The 20,526-nt window shown below is 35.8% G+C and overlaps 1 protein-coding gene across 2 annotated transcripts in view; it reads left to right on the top strand.

Annotated features, from left to right (window-relative positions):
* Positions 1-20,526, top strand: part of LOC120782530 (zinc finger protein 704) — a 284,131-nt gene that overhangs the window by 197,175 nt on the left and 66,430 nt on the right. For both annotated transcript variants that reach the window (XM_040114850.1, XM_040114849.1), the window contains exons 3-4: positions 2,030-2,157; positions 2,322-2,539. In XM_040114850.1, coding sequence (XP_039970784.1) covers positions 2,030-2,157; positions 2,322-2,539 — 346 coding nt within the window. The remainder of the gene's footprint in view (positions 1-2,029; positions 2,158-2,321; positions 2,540-20,526) is intronic.

Raw genomic sequence — 20,526 nt, 5'->3', positions numbered from 1 at the left:
AATATACTTATTGTAGTTATTTATTTTGTTTTTGTTTTTTTTTAGAGTTGTACATTTTTGTTTGATGAATGTTTGTTGGTTAGCGTTGCTTTCATAACGAATGTGCCGTCGGGGCAGTCATGTTTCATTTTTTATTAGTTTTTGAGAGCTTTTGGCTAATCCCTCTCAGCAAAATGTTTAATCTTGTATGTACGAAACTCCCTTCTCTCAAATACTTCAAGATATTTTCGTAAAGTCTGCTGGCTACTTAAAGGTCCGTATACTTCATTGCATCAAATTCAACTCGCTATCCCAAAGTTAGTGAGAAGCAAAATGGTGAAACGAAGAGTATTTTTTTCCCCCAAAAATAAAAACAAAATCGCATGTGTTACACCATTTATTTCTGATCCTAATATGGATAATCTTTTAATTTTATAAGTTTTTTTTACGAAATTTTGGATATATTATCCAAGATATCAATACAATCCCCGAAGAAATTCTTCAGATTGAAAAATTCTGTATGGAAATAACTTCATTTAAAAAGTTATTTTTACAAATTTGCCATAGATTTTGTCGAGGCATCACGACAAATACATATGTATATAGCTGTCATACAACTGACGGATCAAACTAAAGTTAAAGATTTTTTTTTATCCTTTGTGCTATAAGAATGCACCTCTGAAGAGTAATATGAATCGAAGTTAACGTTTCTTTCTTGTTTAAAAATTAACTCAACCACCATAAATAATTAAAATGGAACTGCGAAACAACAAAAATTTCAATAATTGCTTTTTGTAACGGACGATTTTTTAAGCAATTTTTTTTTTTTATTTTTTGTTTTTTCTTTTCTTATATTCAAGGTATTTTTGTAGGTAAATGGAAGTATACATAAACAGCATTTCTGCCGCCGAGCGTTGCGTAGGCGCAGCATAAACGCACGCTTTGTGATTCACGGTTATTCATCTCAGATATTAATTAATATATTTTATTACTCATTTGCGTTGTTATTGTTGGCACGACATTGAAATTTCTGCGTTATTTGACGCACACATACAGATATGCATATGTACATATGTATGTATACATAGGAGCTTGTAAATGGGATAAAGCAATGTTAACGATCATTTCTGTTGTGTGTGAGAAATTAAATTTTTCATTAGCAGAAAAGTTTAGAAATTTCAATTTGTTAAAAAAATCTATGAAAAACGAAGGTCAGAAATTGAGTTACATATTTAAATATCACATTAATTTGGTAAATATATAATATTTGCCTTACCTTCGCGTTTGCGCGGCATTTCGAAAATATGTTTGTAAACAACAAAACTACTTTTAAATACTCTGTAGCAACTGGTTGCAAGAGTATAAAAATGTACGAAAATTAAAAAGCATAAGCAATGAAAAAAATGTGTAAACGGTAAAACGCGTATTTGGCATAATTAATTACGCACTCGCACTGATGATGATGATGACATATTGTTTTACGTATATTTATATGCATGTATATGTACATGTGTATGTATCTGTGACTTTTCATTAACTGTATTGATTAGGTTTACCAAAAATCAGCGCTAAATATATAAAATATATTATATATGTATATATTTTAATTTTCTAAACACCTGCCAACATATCTTTCACGGATATGTGTATACATACACACATGTATCGATTTATATTAGATATTCACACATATTTATATATAATTAACATATATGTATGTATATAAACATTTTTGTGCGAATTGAAGATATTTGTTGTTGTTACTTATAAAAGGATATCGCGTGACATCACGTGACTACACATATTACGTAATACTTAATGTTAAAGAGCGGAAAAATATGAATATGCACACAAATATGTACTCAGGAGAGTTTTCTTAGATAAATTATTATACTTACTGTGACTTCGTTATTATATATAATCGGCTATATATTTGCATAGGTAGCCGTTCCTTATATATTTCTATTTAATTTGTTTCATCTATAAGCGCATATGTATTTGCCTTGTGACATCATTTTAAGCCTTGCACCACCTTCCTTTTTACTTGCAGCTCACGTAAACGTCCACAGCCATACACACACGACTGCTTCAGCGGACAGTGCGGCGACAAAGAGGAAATGGAGGAGTGTCAAGCAGCGATGATTTTAATGAAACTCTCCCATTCGCCCAAAAATGCAGGTCAGCAGAAGCGTTATTGCAATCAGCAAATCGTACAACTAAACAAATATTTCCATATCCCTACTTATTCCTTTTTTGTTAAACACACTCATACACGCACTTTACTTACAAGCTATTTGTTTTTCTTGTTGTTTCTTTATATTTGGCATACTTCAACACTTCAGAGAAATGGTACGGTTCCAGTCCGGGCAGTTCGTCGTCATCGGGCAGCTCGTGGAGTTCGGGCAGCTCATCGCCGCCGCTCAGCGACGATGGTCATGCCGGCCTCAACACGAGCGCCATGCTGAACGATCCGAGCACACGCATACGCACAACATCAGTATCCACCTCGGACGAGGGCATCGTCGTAGACTTCAAGGAGGAGGCGCCACGCAAAAAGAGGGTGAGTACAACATGGCCAAAATAACACTAGAAATACGCTATCGGGCTCGGTCGCCTGCAATAGCGTTTGAGGCAGGCCGTTAGACGCATGTGTCGAAAATTTCATTGTCGACTGCCGTCTGTTGACCCAAATTGCTTGCGATTTGATTGACTAGACCGTATTGCGTACGAAGCGCTTGTGTGTCAAAGTGCCAAATTTTTGCATGCGCCACTGCCCACACACACACACTCGTGCAAACTTAGACATTTATGCTGTCGGCAAGTTTTTCGTGGTCCAATTGGAGCATTTAATGGCTAACAGACATACATACGTGAAAAGGCATATATTTTTTCAAATGCGGCGCACATTAATTGCCACATTTTCCTTGTGTTGCTATTTTTGTTGCAGCTTTCGCTTTTACACAGTGATTAGGCAACGTAGATTCATCATCTTTGATGGCCCACGCGATAATAAATCGTCTTTGGTGCGTGAGCATGAGGGCAAACGCTGCAACCAGCCGCCCTCCAAAGTGCACAGGCACGCACACATTAATACTCCTCAGGTACCGCTATTGCTCAATCATCAAGTAATTAAAGCGTGCATTTAAAGTCGCAACTTTTGCAACCGCCAATGCGTATGAGCAACAACAATGCCGTTGGCTGGCGTCAGGCGCACTTACGTTGCGTATACGCCCATAGCGCCAGTGTCAGCGCCAGCCGAGCATGACACGCTGCCAATGTGGCACACCAAGAGCACTACTGCAACTAATTGTTCATAATTCGGTGCACTGCTGTTGTTGTGATTGTAAGGTTGGTCGCGCTATTCATTGCCAGCTGCGTGGCGTTGACGCCCTTCAACCGTGAGTGCGTAACATCCGCTACACGCAACACAGCACAGATTAGAGTGACCGAATTCACTGGTGAAACCGAAAGCAGCCTAACGGTTTTAGGAAAATTTGAAGGTGAAAGTTACATATGAGAGGCGAATACTCTCGCATAAATACTTGGAAGCTTCGCAAGGCCAGAAAATTACTATATTTAACGTTCATTATTTGGACCGCACTTACCTAGAGTTGGAAGAAATAATTTTATTGGTCAAATTAGTAGCTTTGAAGTGCCCTTCCTATGCTACGGAAGCTACCGGCTTGTGTCGAAGGTGCCCCAAGAACTGGTTGGACTTCAAAATTACAGACCTACATGTGTACATGTATACTTATGTATTTATGCATGTTTAAGTGTTTATGTGTGGCTATATGAGTTCGTATGCCCTTGTGCATATTTACGTTATCCGGTTTCAGGCCCAACCCAAAAGAGCACAAATCAGTTGTACATACATACTTACATACTTACATACAAAAGCTATATGTATACGTGCCCCAAAAAGCACAAAACTAATGAAAAACTATGTATATCGTCACCTAAAATGCAAAATAACGTATGATCAAAAAATCCGAAATTGAGTATCTTATTGATTACGATTCTCTACACCAAATTACATTCATAACATTACATTTGTCCAACATTTTCAGGTTCTTCCAGTTTTAACCAATATTAAATTTGTTTTTTCACTCTTGTTCCATTTTATTTCGTGTTTCATTCACGCCACTGTAAGTTTTCGAAAATCTTGTGTCGTTATTTTGCATTTTAGGTGACGATATGTATGTATGTTTAAATAGATCTGTGTAGCTTATGTTAACAGTTATGTTAAAAAGTTTTAATTTTATAAAGCCAGTAGAAATGTTAACTTCGGTCGCACCGAATAACACCATTCACAAATGCCTAAGCCTTACAAGAAATTGATTTTGATCGGTCAGTTTGTATAGCGGCCATATGCTATAGTAATCCGATCGGAACAATTTCTTCGGAGACTGCATCTTTTCTTTAGACAATAACTCATGTCAAATTCTGTGAAGATATCTGGTCAAGTGGGAAGGTTTTCCATACTAGCACTTGATTCCCATCGTTCATTTTGGTTGCTATAGTGGTCCGATATGGGTGGCTCCTCCAAGCAGCTTCTTGAGGAGAAAAGGACGTGTGCGAATTTCAGATTGATACCTCATAAACTGAAGCACTAGTTCGCGTGTATACAGAGAGGCAGCCGGATTAAATTGACTAAGCTTGTCATGCTGATCATTTATACCTACGTACATACATACATATGTGTTTATAGGCAATTTCCGAGGTTTTCTTTTGGTGCTACAAACTTCGTGGCAAACTTAATATACAAATACATATGTGTCTATATAAGTATCTATGTTTATATACTTTCCTTTACAAGTGTCTACACATATGTACATACTTATATACTTACATGATTAAATTATCTAAATACATACATATTGTATTGGGCTGTTGCTAGCATTGTTTGCTTTTGTTTTTTTTTTTCTTGGCACGTGTATTTACTTAAAACTTAACGAACGCCAAACTAGCAACAACAATTTCATTGCCGCTAACGAATGAGCAGCCTTGTTGTTTTTTTCCTTTGTAATTTTTATTACTCCATTTTTAATAGATTTCGTGAGTTTTTGTTTTTTCCCTCAAATTTATCAATTCTACACTGTAAGTCACGTCCATTACAGTTACTACAACTGCTTCTGTGTGCTTGTGTGTGTGTGTGTGTGTGTATTTGATAAGCTGAGCCATTTGTTCATGCTCATATGGTTTTTATCTCTTTTGTTTGCCTTTTGGCACTTTCCAGCTGCGTTTGCTTATTTCTTTTGCGTTGAAACACGCTTCTATCAACTGGTAGTTGGCGAAGAAGCGAATACACGAGACTTTTTTCTTCGAGCTTTAAATGCTTTGCCAACAACTTTTACTCTTTGTATAGGTGGATGTGCGTATGTACATACATACATATGTATGTATATATGAATATGTGCGTTAATATGTATAAACCTTTAATATGTAAAGGTTAATATTTGAAAGGTTTTATGTCTTGACGAGTATTTTTTTCAATGTTTAAGCACTTACTTTACATAGATTTGGCATCACGTGACTCTTAAATTATTTTTAGGAATATAAAATATGAAGTTTTAAGGTAGTTTTACACTAAAAATTAGGCAATTTCTAGAAATTACTAAACTCTTTACTACAATTTCGAAAATAACTGCCGCAAAAATTCGATCAAGAATTGGATCAACTGCCAATAACTAAAGAAATACTTCTACTTTCCCTCTCACAATCAGTATATGCCCCTCCAGTTTTATCATTCATTGCCAAAGTTGGATTTTAAATAAATAGGTAGTATGTATGCAAATATTTAGTAAATGTGATTTACTTTTTCAGAATTAAAATATTTTATTTGTCAACAAAAAATTAAAAAAATATATAATTAACTGGATAATAATTAATACAAATACTTACAAATTATTAATTTTATTTAACTAAAATGGAGAAATATGCTATGATTCAGTTATTATTTAACTTAAATGTACTTCTAAAAAATTAAAACAAAATGATTTTTTCAATACTGGATATAATTTCATATGAGCAGCTAAGAGCGCATCTAATATTGACTTCGAAAACTGAAAAAATATCGCAAAAATGTAAAACTTGTTAGAATTAAAAAAATTAGAAATTTCAATTTTAGGAAAATCAGAATTTAATTTCAAAAAACATAAAATAAATTTATATTTATATATTTTTCCAAAAATTTACATTATAAAATTATTATTATTTTTTAATTTAAATGTTTATTAATTAAATTAAATTTAAAAATAATTATCTGTTTTAAATTATAAATTGTAGATTATAAAATGTAGATTTTCAACAATGAAAAGAAATAAGATTAAAACTATGTGAACATTAACATTTTTTTGATTATAAAAGTAGTTAAATAAAAAACAATTATCAGAAAACCTATGTATGTAAAAAGCAGTTCTTTATATATAAACATGCATAAATATAAAGAACAAATAAATTAGAATTATTATTGATTATTAATAACAGCCAACAATTTAAAACTTTTTCTATTCACAGTCAAACGCTTAAATTAAAGACATTGTCACATTTAAGCAATTTATAATTAATATTATTGCTCACAAAAAAAATTAATTCTGCAAAAAATTAAATTCCACAAATATGTAATTTAATAGATGTGTTTTCCAATGAAAGTAATAATTATAATAAATTCATTTATTTTAATATTGAAAGACTTTTTAAAAATTTTAATTAATCTTGATATGTCCACTCATTAAACTGTGTGTGTCTTCTTACACATATACATATGTATATTTCGTTCATCTAAACATATTTTACCAGCAAATTCTGTGCTGAGTCCGTTTGAGCAGCTGTCAGCGACTGCATATTTCAAATTTTGCACGCTTGCCACCAAATGCTTTACATACAACCATTTACCGTTGGTCAAAGCGAAAACCTACAAAGTGGCAACGTCATAAAACCACATGTGTTAATGTCGGATACCATTCGCGCCCGGTCATAACTGCGAAGTATGCATTGCAACAGCAAAAACAGCAAATGCTTGACACAGTTTCGTTTTGTTTTCGTGTAATTATAAGTTTTTGCAAATGTGATGCTATGTTGTTGTGATTGTTGCAATTTTGTGGCACAATTTCGTTTACTATAATTGCAAAACGCAAGTGGCCTCATAATAGAAAATAAAGTAGCCAAACAGCAAATGGCAGAAATAGTGGCCATTAAAGTTTTCGCGGTTGCACTTTTGCAGTGCGCAATAAAGTAATCAATCCAGACACTCAGCAGCAGAGCACACAGCCATACAAACAAGCACATTTGCAGCGGCGCGCTGGTCGGCCAGTTGCAAAATATGGCACAGAGGGAGCAGAAAGATACAAAATCACAAAGAAGCTCTTCAGGTTCGATTACAGTTGGTATGGCGTAGCCGCTCGCAACGGCAGGCGGGCTGAGAGGCAGAAGTGCTTAGCTGCATTCCATAAGTGCTACTATAATGTAAATATGTATATATGTATGTATGAGTGATGTGCAAAGTTGAAAGACTCATGATCTCGGCAGATTGGCAGCGCCCCCGCACCCCTGCAGCTGAGAAGTGAAAAATGCAATGCGCCCGTGACACCCGTGCAAATTCAAACTGCAAGTCACTCGAAACGCCTGAAAGCTAAACAGAAATCGTACCATCCCATCAGTAGTGACAACAAAGCCAAAGCCTTGTGCAGGCACATGAGTAGCCGGGCAACGTCGCAGTTAAGAAAAAAATACTTATCCACAGCTGAATTGCATTAAAATGTCATAACAACACGTTTCGCTGGCTGGGCTGGCGGGCTGGCAATGACGAGCGCGGTGGATGCAGCGGTAACCGCATGAAACAAACGAGCACTTCCTACACTCCAGCTGCATTTATTGCGCAATACTTCAATTTTTTGCTGAGCAGAGGTAAGGGCGCGCATGTAGTAGATCGGTAGTCATGGAGGGCGCACGTGGCGTATGAGCAACTTCTTGCCTTCAATACATTTTGATGTGTGCGTTAGTTTGTTTAGGCATTGATTCAGCACATTGAAAAATCTAGATTTGCCTGCCACTAATTGATTGTTCTGGAAGGAATACTAGCCAACTTAAAGAAATTCATTAATGCACCAAGCAACGGAGACATGCAAGAGTCATGCACCTGCAATGGATCGCCACTTAATTTTTTTTGAAGATTACTACCCTCAACTTATTCGCGCTAATTTTTTGTTTATGTGTGTATGGAAATCGATTCCACGAAAGCTTTGAAGTCATAGTTGACAAATTGCCACCACAACGCTTTCGTGCGGTCAGCAGCGCAACAGTGCAACGGCTCTAAGCCTTTCAAAGTGGATTTTTCATACATGGCATTCATCATGTTCGATTTGCTCTTTTTGTTGCTGCACTTTTCAAGTTAATTGCATAATCAGATCGCAATGAAACATCAAAGGTGCCGCTGTGCAATTTTATTGTTGTTGTTGCTTTATTGCATTTCAAATAGTAATCGCTCGCTCGCTCTTTTTTTACGATTCCGTAGAATCTCGACGCGCAAAACTACGTGCTAAATAGCAATACAAAAAATATAAATTTAATTGCGGGCCTAGGCCGTTTTTCTTCTTATCACGTCACAGCAAGCCCACCAATTCGTAGCTAACACTGTAACGGCAAATGAAAGACTGCTCAGAGTTTAATAAGTGCTGTTGTGGAAAGTGCAGGTTCAGTTATAAAGTATATGTTTTATTGTAACAATTTTCTATCACAAAGAAGCAATTATTTTTCTGTCGTTTTTCGAATAGACGTATTTATATAAAATAAGTTTTCCCGTTGCAAGCTTTCTTCTTCAAACTTTAGTTACCATTTACACACATCGGCATTTACATATTTATAGAACTTATTGTTTTAGAGATTTGGGATTATTAAAGTAAGCCTAAGAAATATCGGAGGAATAAATATTCCTTCAGCTGAGAATATTACGCATGGCATGCAATTTCGCTGCGATGTCTAAAACCTAAATACAAGCTGCGAATTTCTAAACTAACGGTATAATTCGAGTCTGTAGCAAAAGCTAGATTTTCCCCAGCAAAACGCAAAGCCAGTTTTATTGTGTAACATTATTGTTTGCTGACTAGCCTATACCTAGGGTACACAATTCTGTACTTTTTGCAGTGAAAAACTTGAGTACATACATATGTATACCTTAATCACTATACATACATATATGTACATATTGACGTAGTATGCTCTTATACCCATATGTGCGGCCACAAAGTTCAATTGTTAGACCTAGCGCGGCATAGCTAGCCACGTAGGCACTATAACTGCTGGAAAGATGCACTGAAAAAAAAACTATTATAAATAGTAAACTTTTATTGTGAATTGTGATATTAAAATATATCAAAATCACTTATACAATTATAAATATTTTTCAAACATATAATTAATATAACAATAATCTGAATTTCATAATTAAACAAATTGATATTTAAATATTACTTAATGTATCAAGAAAATGTTCGTACGTAGCTCAGCCGCATTCATAAATACTAAGCAAAAAAAAATAGTATTCTGGGTACATCTTAAAATATGTTTTTTTATAATGAAAATAATGAATTTTTATAAATCAGTTTTTCAGTACAATAAGTTTTTTTATACTTTTTTTAAAGATTTTAAATAAATACTTGAAAATAACTAAAATTTTAAAAACAATATTTATAAGCATTGAATTTTTTTAAATAAAAATACATTTATTTTTTTATAAAAATAGTAAATTTTTCTAATTTTCAATTTGATTTTTCAGTATAATAATTTTTTCTTTAACATTTTTGCTGAAAACTTTAAAATAACTACAAAAAAATATATCTAAATAATATAAATTTTTTTAATGTAAAAATTAATATTAACAACACACATGCTTTACATACATATGCACTATATTTTTCCTTACTTATATTTTTCTAATTTTTATAATTAAATTTTTCAGTATAAAATTTTTTTTATGTATGACAAACTTGGAAATGAAGAAAAAACGCAAAATGGTGATTATAAGTACAAAGCTCTTAGTTACTGAATTACTTGCCGTCTATAAATAGACCTAAGTGACAGCAATATTGGCAAACACTTTTCAAAATTAATAATTTTCTAATTCCCTCAGACCTTGCGGTGCATTTAAAACACGAGTTTTTGTGTCAACTGGGATCACATGATTGCCCGACTGACTGACTAACCGACTAACTTGGCTGCGACACAGAGTCTACGGCCAACAGCAGCGCACTAATAGTTAGAACTGTATTTTGCAGACATCCGCCAGCGCCTTCACCTTTTCCGTGCAATTACTCGCTGCTCTGGGGGTGTATAATTTTTCCTTATGATTTCGTATATTTTAAATTTTTTTGCTTGTTGATTTGTTTTTATTTTAGTTCCTTTTTGTTCTTGTAAATTTTCGCTGTGCTGACAGCTTATTTGCCGTCAGTATTTCTATTACTATTTATTTTTAAATATGCTAAAATTTAATTACATTCGACACAAGCAAGCAAATGCACTCGTACATGTGTGCTTGTGTGTGTGCACCGTGTACGTACTTTCATGTATGTGTATGCTAGTCGGTTTCAAGGTTACACGCGGCCAAACACCACACAGCTGAGCATTATTTCTAAATGTCAGCAATCGCCGCCAACTCAACGGTCACCACACATACACACAGGCATACAAATATATACTTCTGCATATGAGTATACATAGTTGCACTCATATAGAGTAGAAGACTGGCGGAATATTAAAGATTGACAAAGGCAAGTACTCGTACTTAAGTATGACCATATTTTGCCGCAGCAATTTCAAAGCAAATCAGGTTGTTGTTGTTGCCGGAAAAGTGTGCAGCAGTGTTTGTTGGCCGAAACCACACGAGCGCAACTAAATTTAAACTTAGTTTCGGTGTAGTGGAAAAACTTGCCAAACTTTAAATGCATTGCTTCATCAATTTATGCACTCACACATACATACATACATATACATACATATATACACTTGTACACTTGTAGACAGATGAAAGCATATTTAGATCCGCTTATCTATGGGTGTGTGCGGTGACACAATTAAAAGTGAAATTTAATTTATGTAGCACTAAACGAAAGACATTTTGAAATGAGCAGCCATGAGCCTTAGGCAGCTTAGCTAATTTCGTGCCACTGAAAACTGATTTATGGAGCGCAAAAATTTTTATTGCTGCCAAATTCCGCAATAATACCACACCACAAGAAGAGCATTGTACGCCAGAAGTCTTTAAATGTGTGCTTCAAATTTTGTTTTAATTGCCGAAAAATTTGAGCATTGTATCGCTTACAAGTACATATGTATGTACTTCCAAGTTCAAGACCCCAAATCATGCCTCCTCATAGACATAAGTCATATGTATGTACACAGTACTCATAGTAGTATCGATTTTGCGTATGTATCGAAAAAATTTGTGCTCTTATTATTACTGGCGACTAGCATAAATGTAGTAGCCACTAGGGAACTGTATAGCACCCATTATGCTTGGGAACCGGCTACTGAACATAATTAAGTGAGTGCGCAGTCGCCATTTTATATGTAATTTCAAATTTGGGCAACTCGAAGTTGCGTAATCCGGAGAAATAATATTTTTAAAGAAGGCGGATTTTACTGACTTTTTCATTAAATAGTTTATCAATAGGCTACAGGTGCAGAACCCTTTGAAAGTAGTAAAAAGTGAAAAACATTCATAGTTGAAACCCATTGGCAAAGAAAGATATAATAGCAACAATGAAATAATTTACGAGTGATCTGAGGTCGGGAAGAAGGAGAAGCGGCGTGGTTGAATTTTTAAGGGTAAAAAATAAGTCGATTTCCGGCATATACGAGTACTATAGATATAGCAAAAAATTATGTGTCAAAGTTGTGAGTAACAGAAAAATCTACAAGTCTGGAGTTAACTTATAATCTCAAAATGTATACGAAAATTGCATGATTTATGTGAAATGTCGCCTTTACTGCAATTACTAACCTCTTCCAGATAAAGAGCAACCAAAGTAGGCTATCAAATATAACTTCCTCTTTGACATAATTTTTAATTTTTTTTAATGGATTTTTCATTAGATGTAGGTGGTACCGTAAGATTTTAGCACCGAATAATAGACAATTTCCATTTGAAAATTTTTTCTTTAAAATAATTACAATTTATTTTCATAGTTGCATACTTAATCGTAGTGGCGGAGGCGGAGGAGGCAGGTCGCAACAATAACTTTAGTATTCTCAGAGAAACGGCGCAATTTGTTACTTGCGAGGGAAATTAATCAAAATCGACGCGCATAAATGGAAATTTAATGCAAAGCTCAAAGCAAAACGAGCATCTGAATGCGTATATGTTGTTGCATGCTTGTGAGTTTGTTTGTTAGATAAATGACAATGAAGTGATCATGAGGCGACGACATGCGCACGTAATGGAACGCATTAGCACGTGTAGCTGAGCGGCTACGTGTCGCAGCGGATATACAAATGCGAAAAACAAAAACACAAACAAACAATGAAATGTAAATTTCACGCTGACAATGATAAAAGTGCAGCTCCATTACATTTATTCAGCATGATGAATTTCTCGAAGCGCAGTCACACACTTACGACAACTATACAAATCGACAAATAAATACAAATACAGAAAGGCTTCGCGCTGAGCACCTCCACTGGTAATCTAGAATTGGCATTTGCTTCAATCATACGACGCGCATGCCCGCCATAGAAGCAGCGGCAGCAGCGCCATACATAGCAGTCATTATGCATTGGCGTTGAGGTGCTTAATCGCCCTGCAAGGCGCACTAAGCGAAGCTTCATTGAAGTGACGGTCACAGCTGTGAAGGCCGCCGTCGGCGTCGTCGTCGTCCCCGCCTCCAAAGCCAAGCCGTCAAATGCCGCTCAAATGGCTTCAAATTCTTCTGCAATTATTCGCTGTTGTGCGGCACACGTGTGTATGTATGCGAATGTATAGTTTCGAACGCCCGCATGCCAACGCAAACACACACATCACCACACTTACACATGTACATATATCTGGCGCATATTCAATATTATGTAAATATAAGTGCAATTAGACGCACATACATACATACGCGCGTGTTGTTGTGCCCATTTTTATGTTGTTATTGAATCGCATTCGCGTTCGCATTCGAAAAGTCGGAAAATAAAATATTCAACGTATCTATGCCAAGTGCACAATTTTCATGTTCAAGGTGACAAAAATCAGCACAAACAAACAGCGAGGCAACTATGCAATGAAGTATGCACACTTGCGCGCGCACATATTCACACAATAGAATACATCGGTTGTATGTAAGCGCGCGTCGCCACGTATGCGGGTATATTCGCCGCTGCGGTGGCATGCGGTGACGCGCTGCCTGTCAGTTGTTTGGTTTAAATAAAAATTAATTGCAATAAATGCATTGCAAGCGCATCATTGTCGATCCGCCCCCCGACCAGCAAACCCCACGCGGACCCACACAGTTGCTTGCTTAAGGCGCGCGTGTAGCGCACCGCTGCCGCGCCACACACTGCTCACTACATCAGCATCGGCGGCAGCGCAAATCTAATGTAACCGCGAACGCGCCTCACCGCGCCGTCTATAAGGGGGCAGCTGCGCGTTGGTGTCGTCGTTGTGCTGTTGTCATTGTTGCTGCGTTTTGTTTTTGCCATTAGTTGGTAATTGTTCTTGTGAGTTGCACATAACTTGGCAACGTTCTCTGAAAGTGTTCGCTTTGAACGCGCGCACGTGTGTACATATGAGTACATAAGTATGTGTGACACGGATGCGCTCACTGATCTGTTCACTTTTCGCCGTTTATTTTTGTTATTCTAGTCGACTTATACACTTTTTTCTCACGATTTGTATGAACTATACTTTTTTCAACATATTTTTCCTTCATTTTCGTATTGTCTATATGTGTGTGTGAGTTTAACATTGAACAATTCCACTGTTGCTACGATTTGGAACTCCCCCTAAACTGGTGTAAAATAGCACTAAAACGTACCACTTTTGTTCAGTAAGCTCCTTAGTGGTCCAGGGAATAAAATTCCTAACTTCAGCAGACAGTTTCTTATATTTGGTATTCTACTTGCCTAATGAAATTACCGAATATTAGATCAGTGTCATTTTGTTGTTTCAGTCAGTTAATTGCCCTCAATTTGTTCATTTTATCTCGATTTATTTACCGTAGAAAATTTCAAAATATAAAACTGTCCAATAAATAAATTGACTAGAGCCACAAAACATGCCAATTTGTAGTGCGCTATTTGTACATATGCATGTATTTGTATATAAAAGCTTAGCCTGAGTAAGTCGCAGTTAATTGTCATTGGTCATTGGTAAACATGGCAAAAGGAAATGCAATGCTTTCATAATAGCGTTTTTATGTATGAAGGCGTATCAACTGCACAATAAAATACGCAAGTGACTTATAGTGTAATATATGTATATACCATAAACATACATACATATATAGATAGATATTAACGTGTTTTTACAAAGCATATCGATAATTGTCAATGCAGTCAGGCTCGAATTGTCAATCACACCAAATGACTCAATAATTGGTGGATATCTATAAAATGCAAAATACGCAATATTTCTCGATATATATCGATCTTATGACATTTGGCTGTCCATTAGCTGCAAATGTGGACTTATTATCGACATTCGTATATAATTGCTACATACATAAGTGGTAAATGAAGAAAAACTTGATGCGAATAATTTATACATAAAGCTCAAGAACTTGGAGCATTAATAACAATTTAATGGTAATTTTAATTTCTGTTCGTAATAGTTAAAAAACAAAGAATTAATTTTTTAGGCGAAAGAATATATACATCAGAAAAAATTACTGGAAATGTTGATATAAATATTTAAGCAAAAAATATTAGAACAATATATTCCAGGAATTATTCAAAAATACATGACGAAATTGAAATTGTTTAATAATTCAAAAGTGATTTCAAATAGCCCCACTAATGGTTTAAATAATAGCTGACTGTGATTTGCCAAGCGTTGGAAAGTAAGCAGTCCAACAATTTTCTTAACTTTGTGTTCTATAAATTACTATAACCGATTATACAAGTCTCAAGTTTTTAAAATACAAGAAAAAAGAAACTTGTGTTTTGATTTGTCGTGGCAACCATTCACAATAGTAAAACGGACCTAACCAAAACTTAGTAGCATTGAAGATAGCGGCTTTATAATTTCAATGAGATAGGGAGTAACCCTTATGCGAATTCAACTAGATAACTTTGTTGTTGCTTTTACATGTAATGTTTTTTAAAGAGAGCAGAGAAGCCAGCAGAGAAATGGGGAATCGAAGACAGCTAATATAATTAAAGTTGTTTTTGCATTATCCTGATTCGATTATGTCTGTATGCCAATGGTTTTTGACTCGTGATCCTCTGGTTGTCACGCTGGAAGCGGAGATTTGCCAATATAGACAGTATTGTATTATATTATTTGATCTTCTATGCCCATATAACAGTAGTACATTATTCTCCTAAACGTCGTTTTTCTTATTTTGGGATTTGTTGGATTATTATCAACAGTTGAATTGCACTAATACTTGTATACATTTATATATACATATATTTAGATAAATTAAAAAATAACTCTTTGTTAATTCACGCTTTGCGCAGAGCTTTCTCCTCGTAAAAGCTTTGTTAGCTGTGCAAAAACCGGTTAAAATTGAGATAAATAATAGATAACAAATGAAGTGAGAAAACAACGCTAAACCGACACAACTGACTGCAAAAACGTTTCATACTGAAAGTTAAGCTCTATAATTAAAGAACTTTCAACAAAAGCGGCGCTGTTTAAGTCCCAAATATGAGTATGAAATAAATTAATTTTTCAAAGTGTAAGCACCTGCCATTTACATTTTTATTTGCAATTGCAATAGTTTTCCTAATAACGTAGCAACACATTTACGACACTCTCGCCCACACGCTTTCAAAAAAAAGTGTAAATATATTTCAAATTATTAAGTAAAGAAGTAGGTAATAAGTAATCACGCCCACTGATCTTGAAACGAACAGCAATTGATTGACAATTTTAGCGCAATGGTTGTACAATACATAATTATCGCAATATATATCATTTAAATACATATAGAACTCGGGCGAGATGTGATACACATGCCCACAAAAATTATTTATTTGTATAAATTTATATTTAAAAATATTAAACAGCAAAATTATAGTAAAATACTTGGGAAGCCTTAAAGGCAACTACATTTTTGCAACCAAATTGAGTATAATATATACATATATATATATATATATATAAATGTATTTATACATATAATTGTATATATATTTATATAACACAATGACTGCATCTTACACACACATACATAGCGGCAAATCAAAGCTAACTTTCATCAGTTGAAGTGCCACAATTGCCTGAGTTTTTGAAAAATTCACAGAAATTCATTCTAACTGCTTTCCGAAAGCACTAAACAACACAAAAACAAAAGCATTAGCGATAAAACTCATCAAAACATTTAAGCTTTATTGCGAAGCTCTATTGAATTGCGCGCTGTTCGTTGCAGTTGAGCAAAAAAAAAAGAAATTTGTTGCACGCGTGCATTCGCACACATTCGTTAGTACAAAACTACTGAACACCAACATTCATCTGTGTGTGTGTGTGTGTGTGTTGCGCTTGAGAATAATGGCGATGGCACCGCTTCTGAGCGAGGTGGCGTGGGATGAGGCGCAACCAGCGTCCAAGGGTCGCAGCGCCTGCTTATATACTTATATACTCCAACAGTGAAAAAAAGAAACTGCAATGCCTGTTATGCCACAGCGCTGCCAGTTTTTCTGTTTTTCACTTATATTTGCTTTGCGCTTTATATGTATATCGGAATTTCTATGCGGATCAAAGTCAACCGCAAAAACACCAGCAGCAACCCTTAGAACCGGCATTTAGATACATATTTCACGTACATATGTATGCATGCGCTTGGCAGTTAAGAGCCGGCCGGCCGGCGAAAATTTATTTCGCAAAGCTTCGACGAAATCGGGTGCTTCGCTGGCTGTTGTAGCGCCGATTGCATACGATTACAACTGCACATTTTCGCCCAGATCTCTGGGCGCCAACTATTCTCGACCGCGCTCGGCAAGCTAGCTGAGCGCACCGATTCGAGAGAGCGCCAGTTGAGCGCGTGTGTGAGTTGTGTGCTTTTGCAAAATTTACATCACCGATGGACGCTGCGCTGCGGGCGAAAGGGTAAGGGGATCGATGGCACGTGTACGACAATATTTTCACTGGTTGTTTTGTCAGCGCGTGCAACTATGAATGTGCATATTTGTGTGCACCCCTTGATGGCTTTCGTGTCAGCGCGCTTCATATATTTGTGTGATTTCATTATTTTTTGTGCTGTATTTTATTCGCATAGCTTTATGTGCACATACATACATATTGCTGATATGTAGTTTTATACGTGTTTACTTTGCAGTAACTAAAGGGCGTTTGTGTATATTGCAGAGTTGCATAAAACCCTTAATTTGTATGTGCATTTATTCGTTTTAAGTGAAACTAGTTTCTATAGGAAGTACAGCAACCATCAAACGCATAAAATTGCAAAACATGTAAGCGTTGAAGTCAGCGCTGAGTCCGGCACGCGCGGCGTATGAGTAACATTTGTGGCGCATGCAGGTTTGAGTGTGTGAGTCCGGAATGCAGAAGTATGTGTGCGCGTGTGTGTCACATGTTAAATGAATATACAAATTTCTGCATTTCGACTAGTGCAAACAGTATTTGTTGCAACATGGTGTAGCAACACGGTGTACATTGCTTTCGTTACCGCGCGAAGAAAGTTATAAAACGCAGGCTTACAAGTAGCCGATGAAAACTTCATGAGCGCGTTGAAGGCCAAATCAACCATAAGTGCCGCGTATAAATTGCGGTGGAAGGGCTGAAAGCGATACCGCAACGCGGCTTAGAAAAGCGCTGATCCGAGCGCATTAGCTAAAAGCAAAGCGTTAACAACAAAATTTGCACTAAAATGAAAAATGTATTACATACGCAGTTGTATTTTATTATTTAAGTGTAAGCAAAAATTTTTAAATGCATTTTTTTTTTATAAATTTTTTAAATCAAATTTTTTAGCGCCTTTGTTTATTAATTCACTGAACGCTTGTTTCGTCCACACCTTTCCACCTAAGCATATGTAAATATTTTTTTGTGCTTGGACTGCAACAACACCAACCATTGACAGCACCATTGCCTTCACTGCCACGGCCGCGCCGTCTTCACGGCGGTGGTGCGCAGCGGAGTGTGTTCGCCAACTACCCGTCTTCATCGATATCGACTTTGAATGCCAAGCATATTTATGATGTGCGGACGCCCATTGCTGGCATTCAGCCATGCGTGTAATTCGTTGAAGAAGGCAACGCAAGGTTGCATTTGCAATCAGCGGCGCAGGCATTGAGCAGCAAATTCGTTATAGGCGCTGATATATAAGTATGGTGCTCGTGCAAAGCATGCATACTTACATACATCTATATTATATTGAGATACTTGTGCAGTAAAAATAACAGCGGGAAGAGCCCAAAATTCGCCAACCAAATACTTCCGTCAGCCTAGTGCCAACAATAATTTTCAAAAAGAAAATTTTCCATTTTTTCTTTCGCTGTTTTATTTTGCAACGACCAGCGCGCGAGCCAACACAATTTACCTTAAAATATTACAACATGGTGTAAAGTGTTTCGCAATTTCTAAGCGCGCTGACAGGCGAGCACTGCGCCGCGTTAAAAACCCAGCATTTTGCACTAAAATAATTTTCCTTCATTTATCGTTATTTATTTATTCGCTGCCAAGTTTGATTGCACTTGAAATTTGTTGGTAAACAAAAGAATCGATCGGCCGCCACTAACGAACCAGCGCGCCGGCCGCAGCGTTCTTTTCGCATGATGTAAGCCACCTCAGCGCTGGGTAAACAAAAAGGCCGGCGCCGGTGCTCAGCGCTCGCCATTACATTACAACGCTTACACCAATACATACATAAATAATCGTGCACAATTTGCTGGCGTTGTTTTCAATTGCCATATCTAGCACTTATCTGCCGATCGTGCGAACGAACGGCCGCGCTGGTGGTTTTCCGTACTGTGTTGCGTAATTCAATGGCAATGGCGCATATATTCGAGCTTGTGTGTGTGCACATGGAAATCGTTGCAATTATTTTTACATGAAAACAAATAAAAAAAATTATAATAAATAAGGAAATCTGTAAAATTGGTTGGAATGTTATGTAGTTAAATTAAATATGTTGTTTTTGTGGCAAACGGTTGCACGCCAATTCCACTGAATTAACAAATCACCACTCGTTGCATGGAAAATGTTATAACTCACAAATTTACGAGAATTTGCTACTTAGTAATCACAAAGATTTATAGATTTGTTGGCCATCGCTTGTAACTTAAGCTGATTTCTGGCACAACCGAATTTATTCGAAATATTAATAATGACATTATGGCTGTGGACACAAAATGATTCTGGCAGAAACTCGTTCTCCCACTCTGCGTAATTTTAGAAAATTTAATGGTATTTTCTATTATTTTTATAGGTTCTACACATTTTTCAACTCTCACAAAGGAATTGAAACAGGCCTTGTTGTTGCTTAGAATTTTTAAAATGATAATGTCAACGTTGTGGCAAATAATTTCAAAACAAGTGGTCTGATATCGGCCATTACACAAAATTTAGAGCTATATCTCAAAAAGTGAGGGACTAGTTTGGGTATATGCATACTATATGTCTGCTTTCGATTCAACATTTCTCTGCTCTCTTGTAAAAAAAAATTACATGTAAAAGCAAAAGAGAGTATGCGGACCCCCACACGCGTAATACAGTCGCTTTCTTCGATGCTACCAATTTTTATTTTGTATATTTCAGATGGGTTTTACTATTGTGAATGGTTTAAGTTACAAATAAACTTTTTTTGTTTTTTCTTTTATTTTTGAAATATGCACAAGCCTTAAAATCAATTAAAGTAATTTATAGACAAAAATAAAGGATTTTTTTATGGCAAAAAAAGAATTTCTTCACTACGAAAGAATCATAACACTATTGTTCGTTATTAACCTCAACTAGGCAACAGATATCAGTATATTAGTAAGTAAAAAATTAACTTTTACCAGCCTCTAAGCTGAAGACGTTTATAAGAAACAAAATAGTTTTGAAAAAATTTAATAGCTGGTTGTCGAACTGATTTCTTTCTTTAAGGGCTCTTCGTGGATTAAGTTTATTTTTCAATTTTTTTAACTTAATTAAACTTAAAAAGTTATCAAAAGAAAGCTTTGTTTTATTTCAATGTACTAACAGTGTTCCTTGAAAAGTTTCAATTGTAGTTATAAACATTTCATAAGAATACTTATATAGTCGCATATATATGTATGTATTTATGATTCGAAATACGAATATATTAGCCTCAATAAGAAAAACACAGCGAGACTGACAGGCGCTGCTCATCACATTTGGCCGACTGACTGATTGCCAGCCGCTTGCCAGCAAATTTAAATAATATTTTT

The sequence above is a fragment of the Bactrocera tryoni genome, chromosome 1, assembly GCF_016617805.1.
Source record: "Bactrocera tryoni isolate S06 chromosome 1, CSIRO_BtryS06_freeze2, whole genome shotgun sequence".
NCBI classification, from domain to species: domain Eukaryota; kingdom Metazoa; phylum Arthropoda; class Insecta; order Diptera; family Tephritidae; genus Bactrocera; species Bactrocera tryoni.
This window is presented reverse-complemented; position numbering and strand designations above follow the sequence as displayed.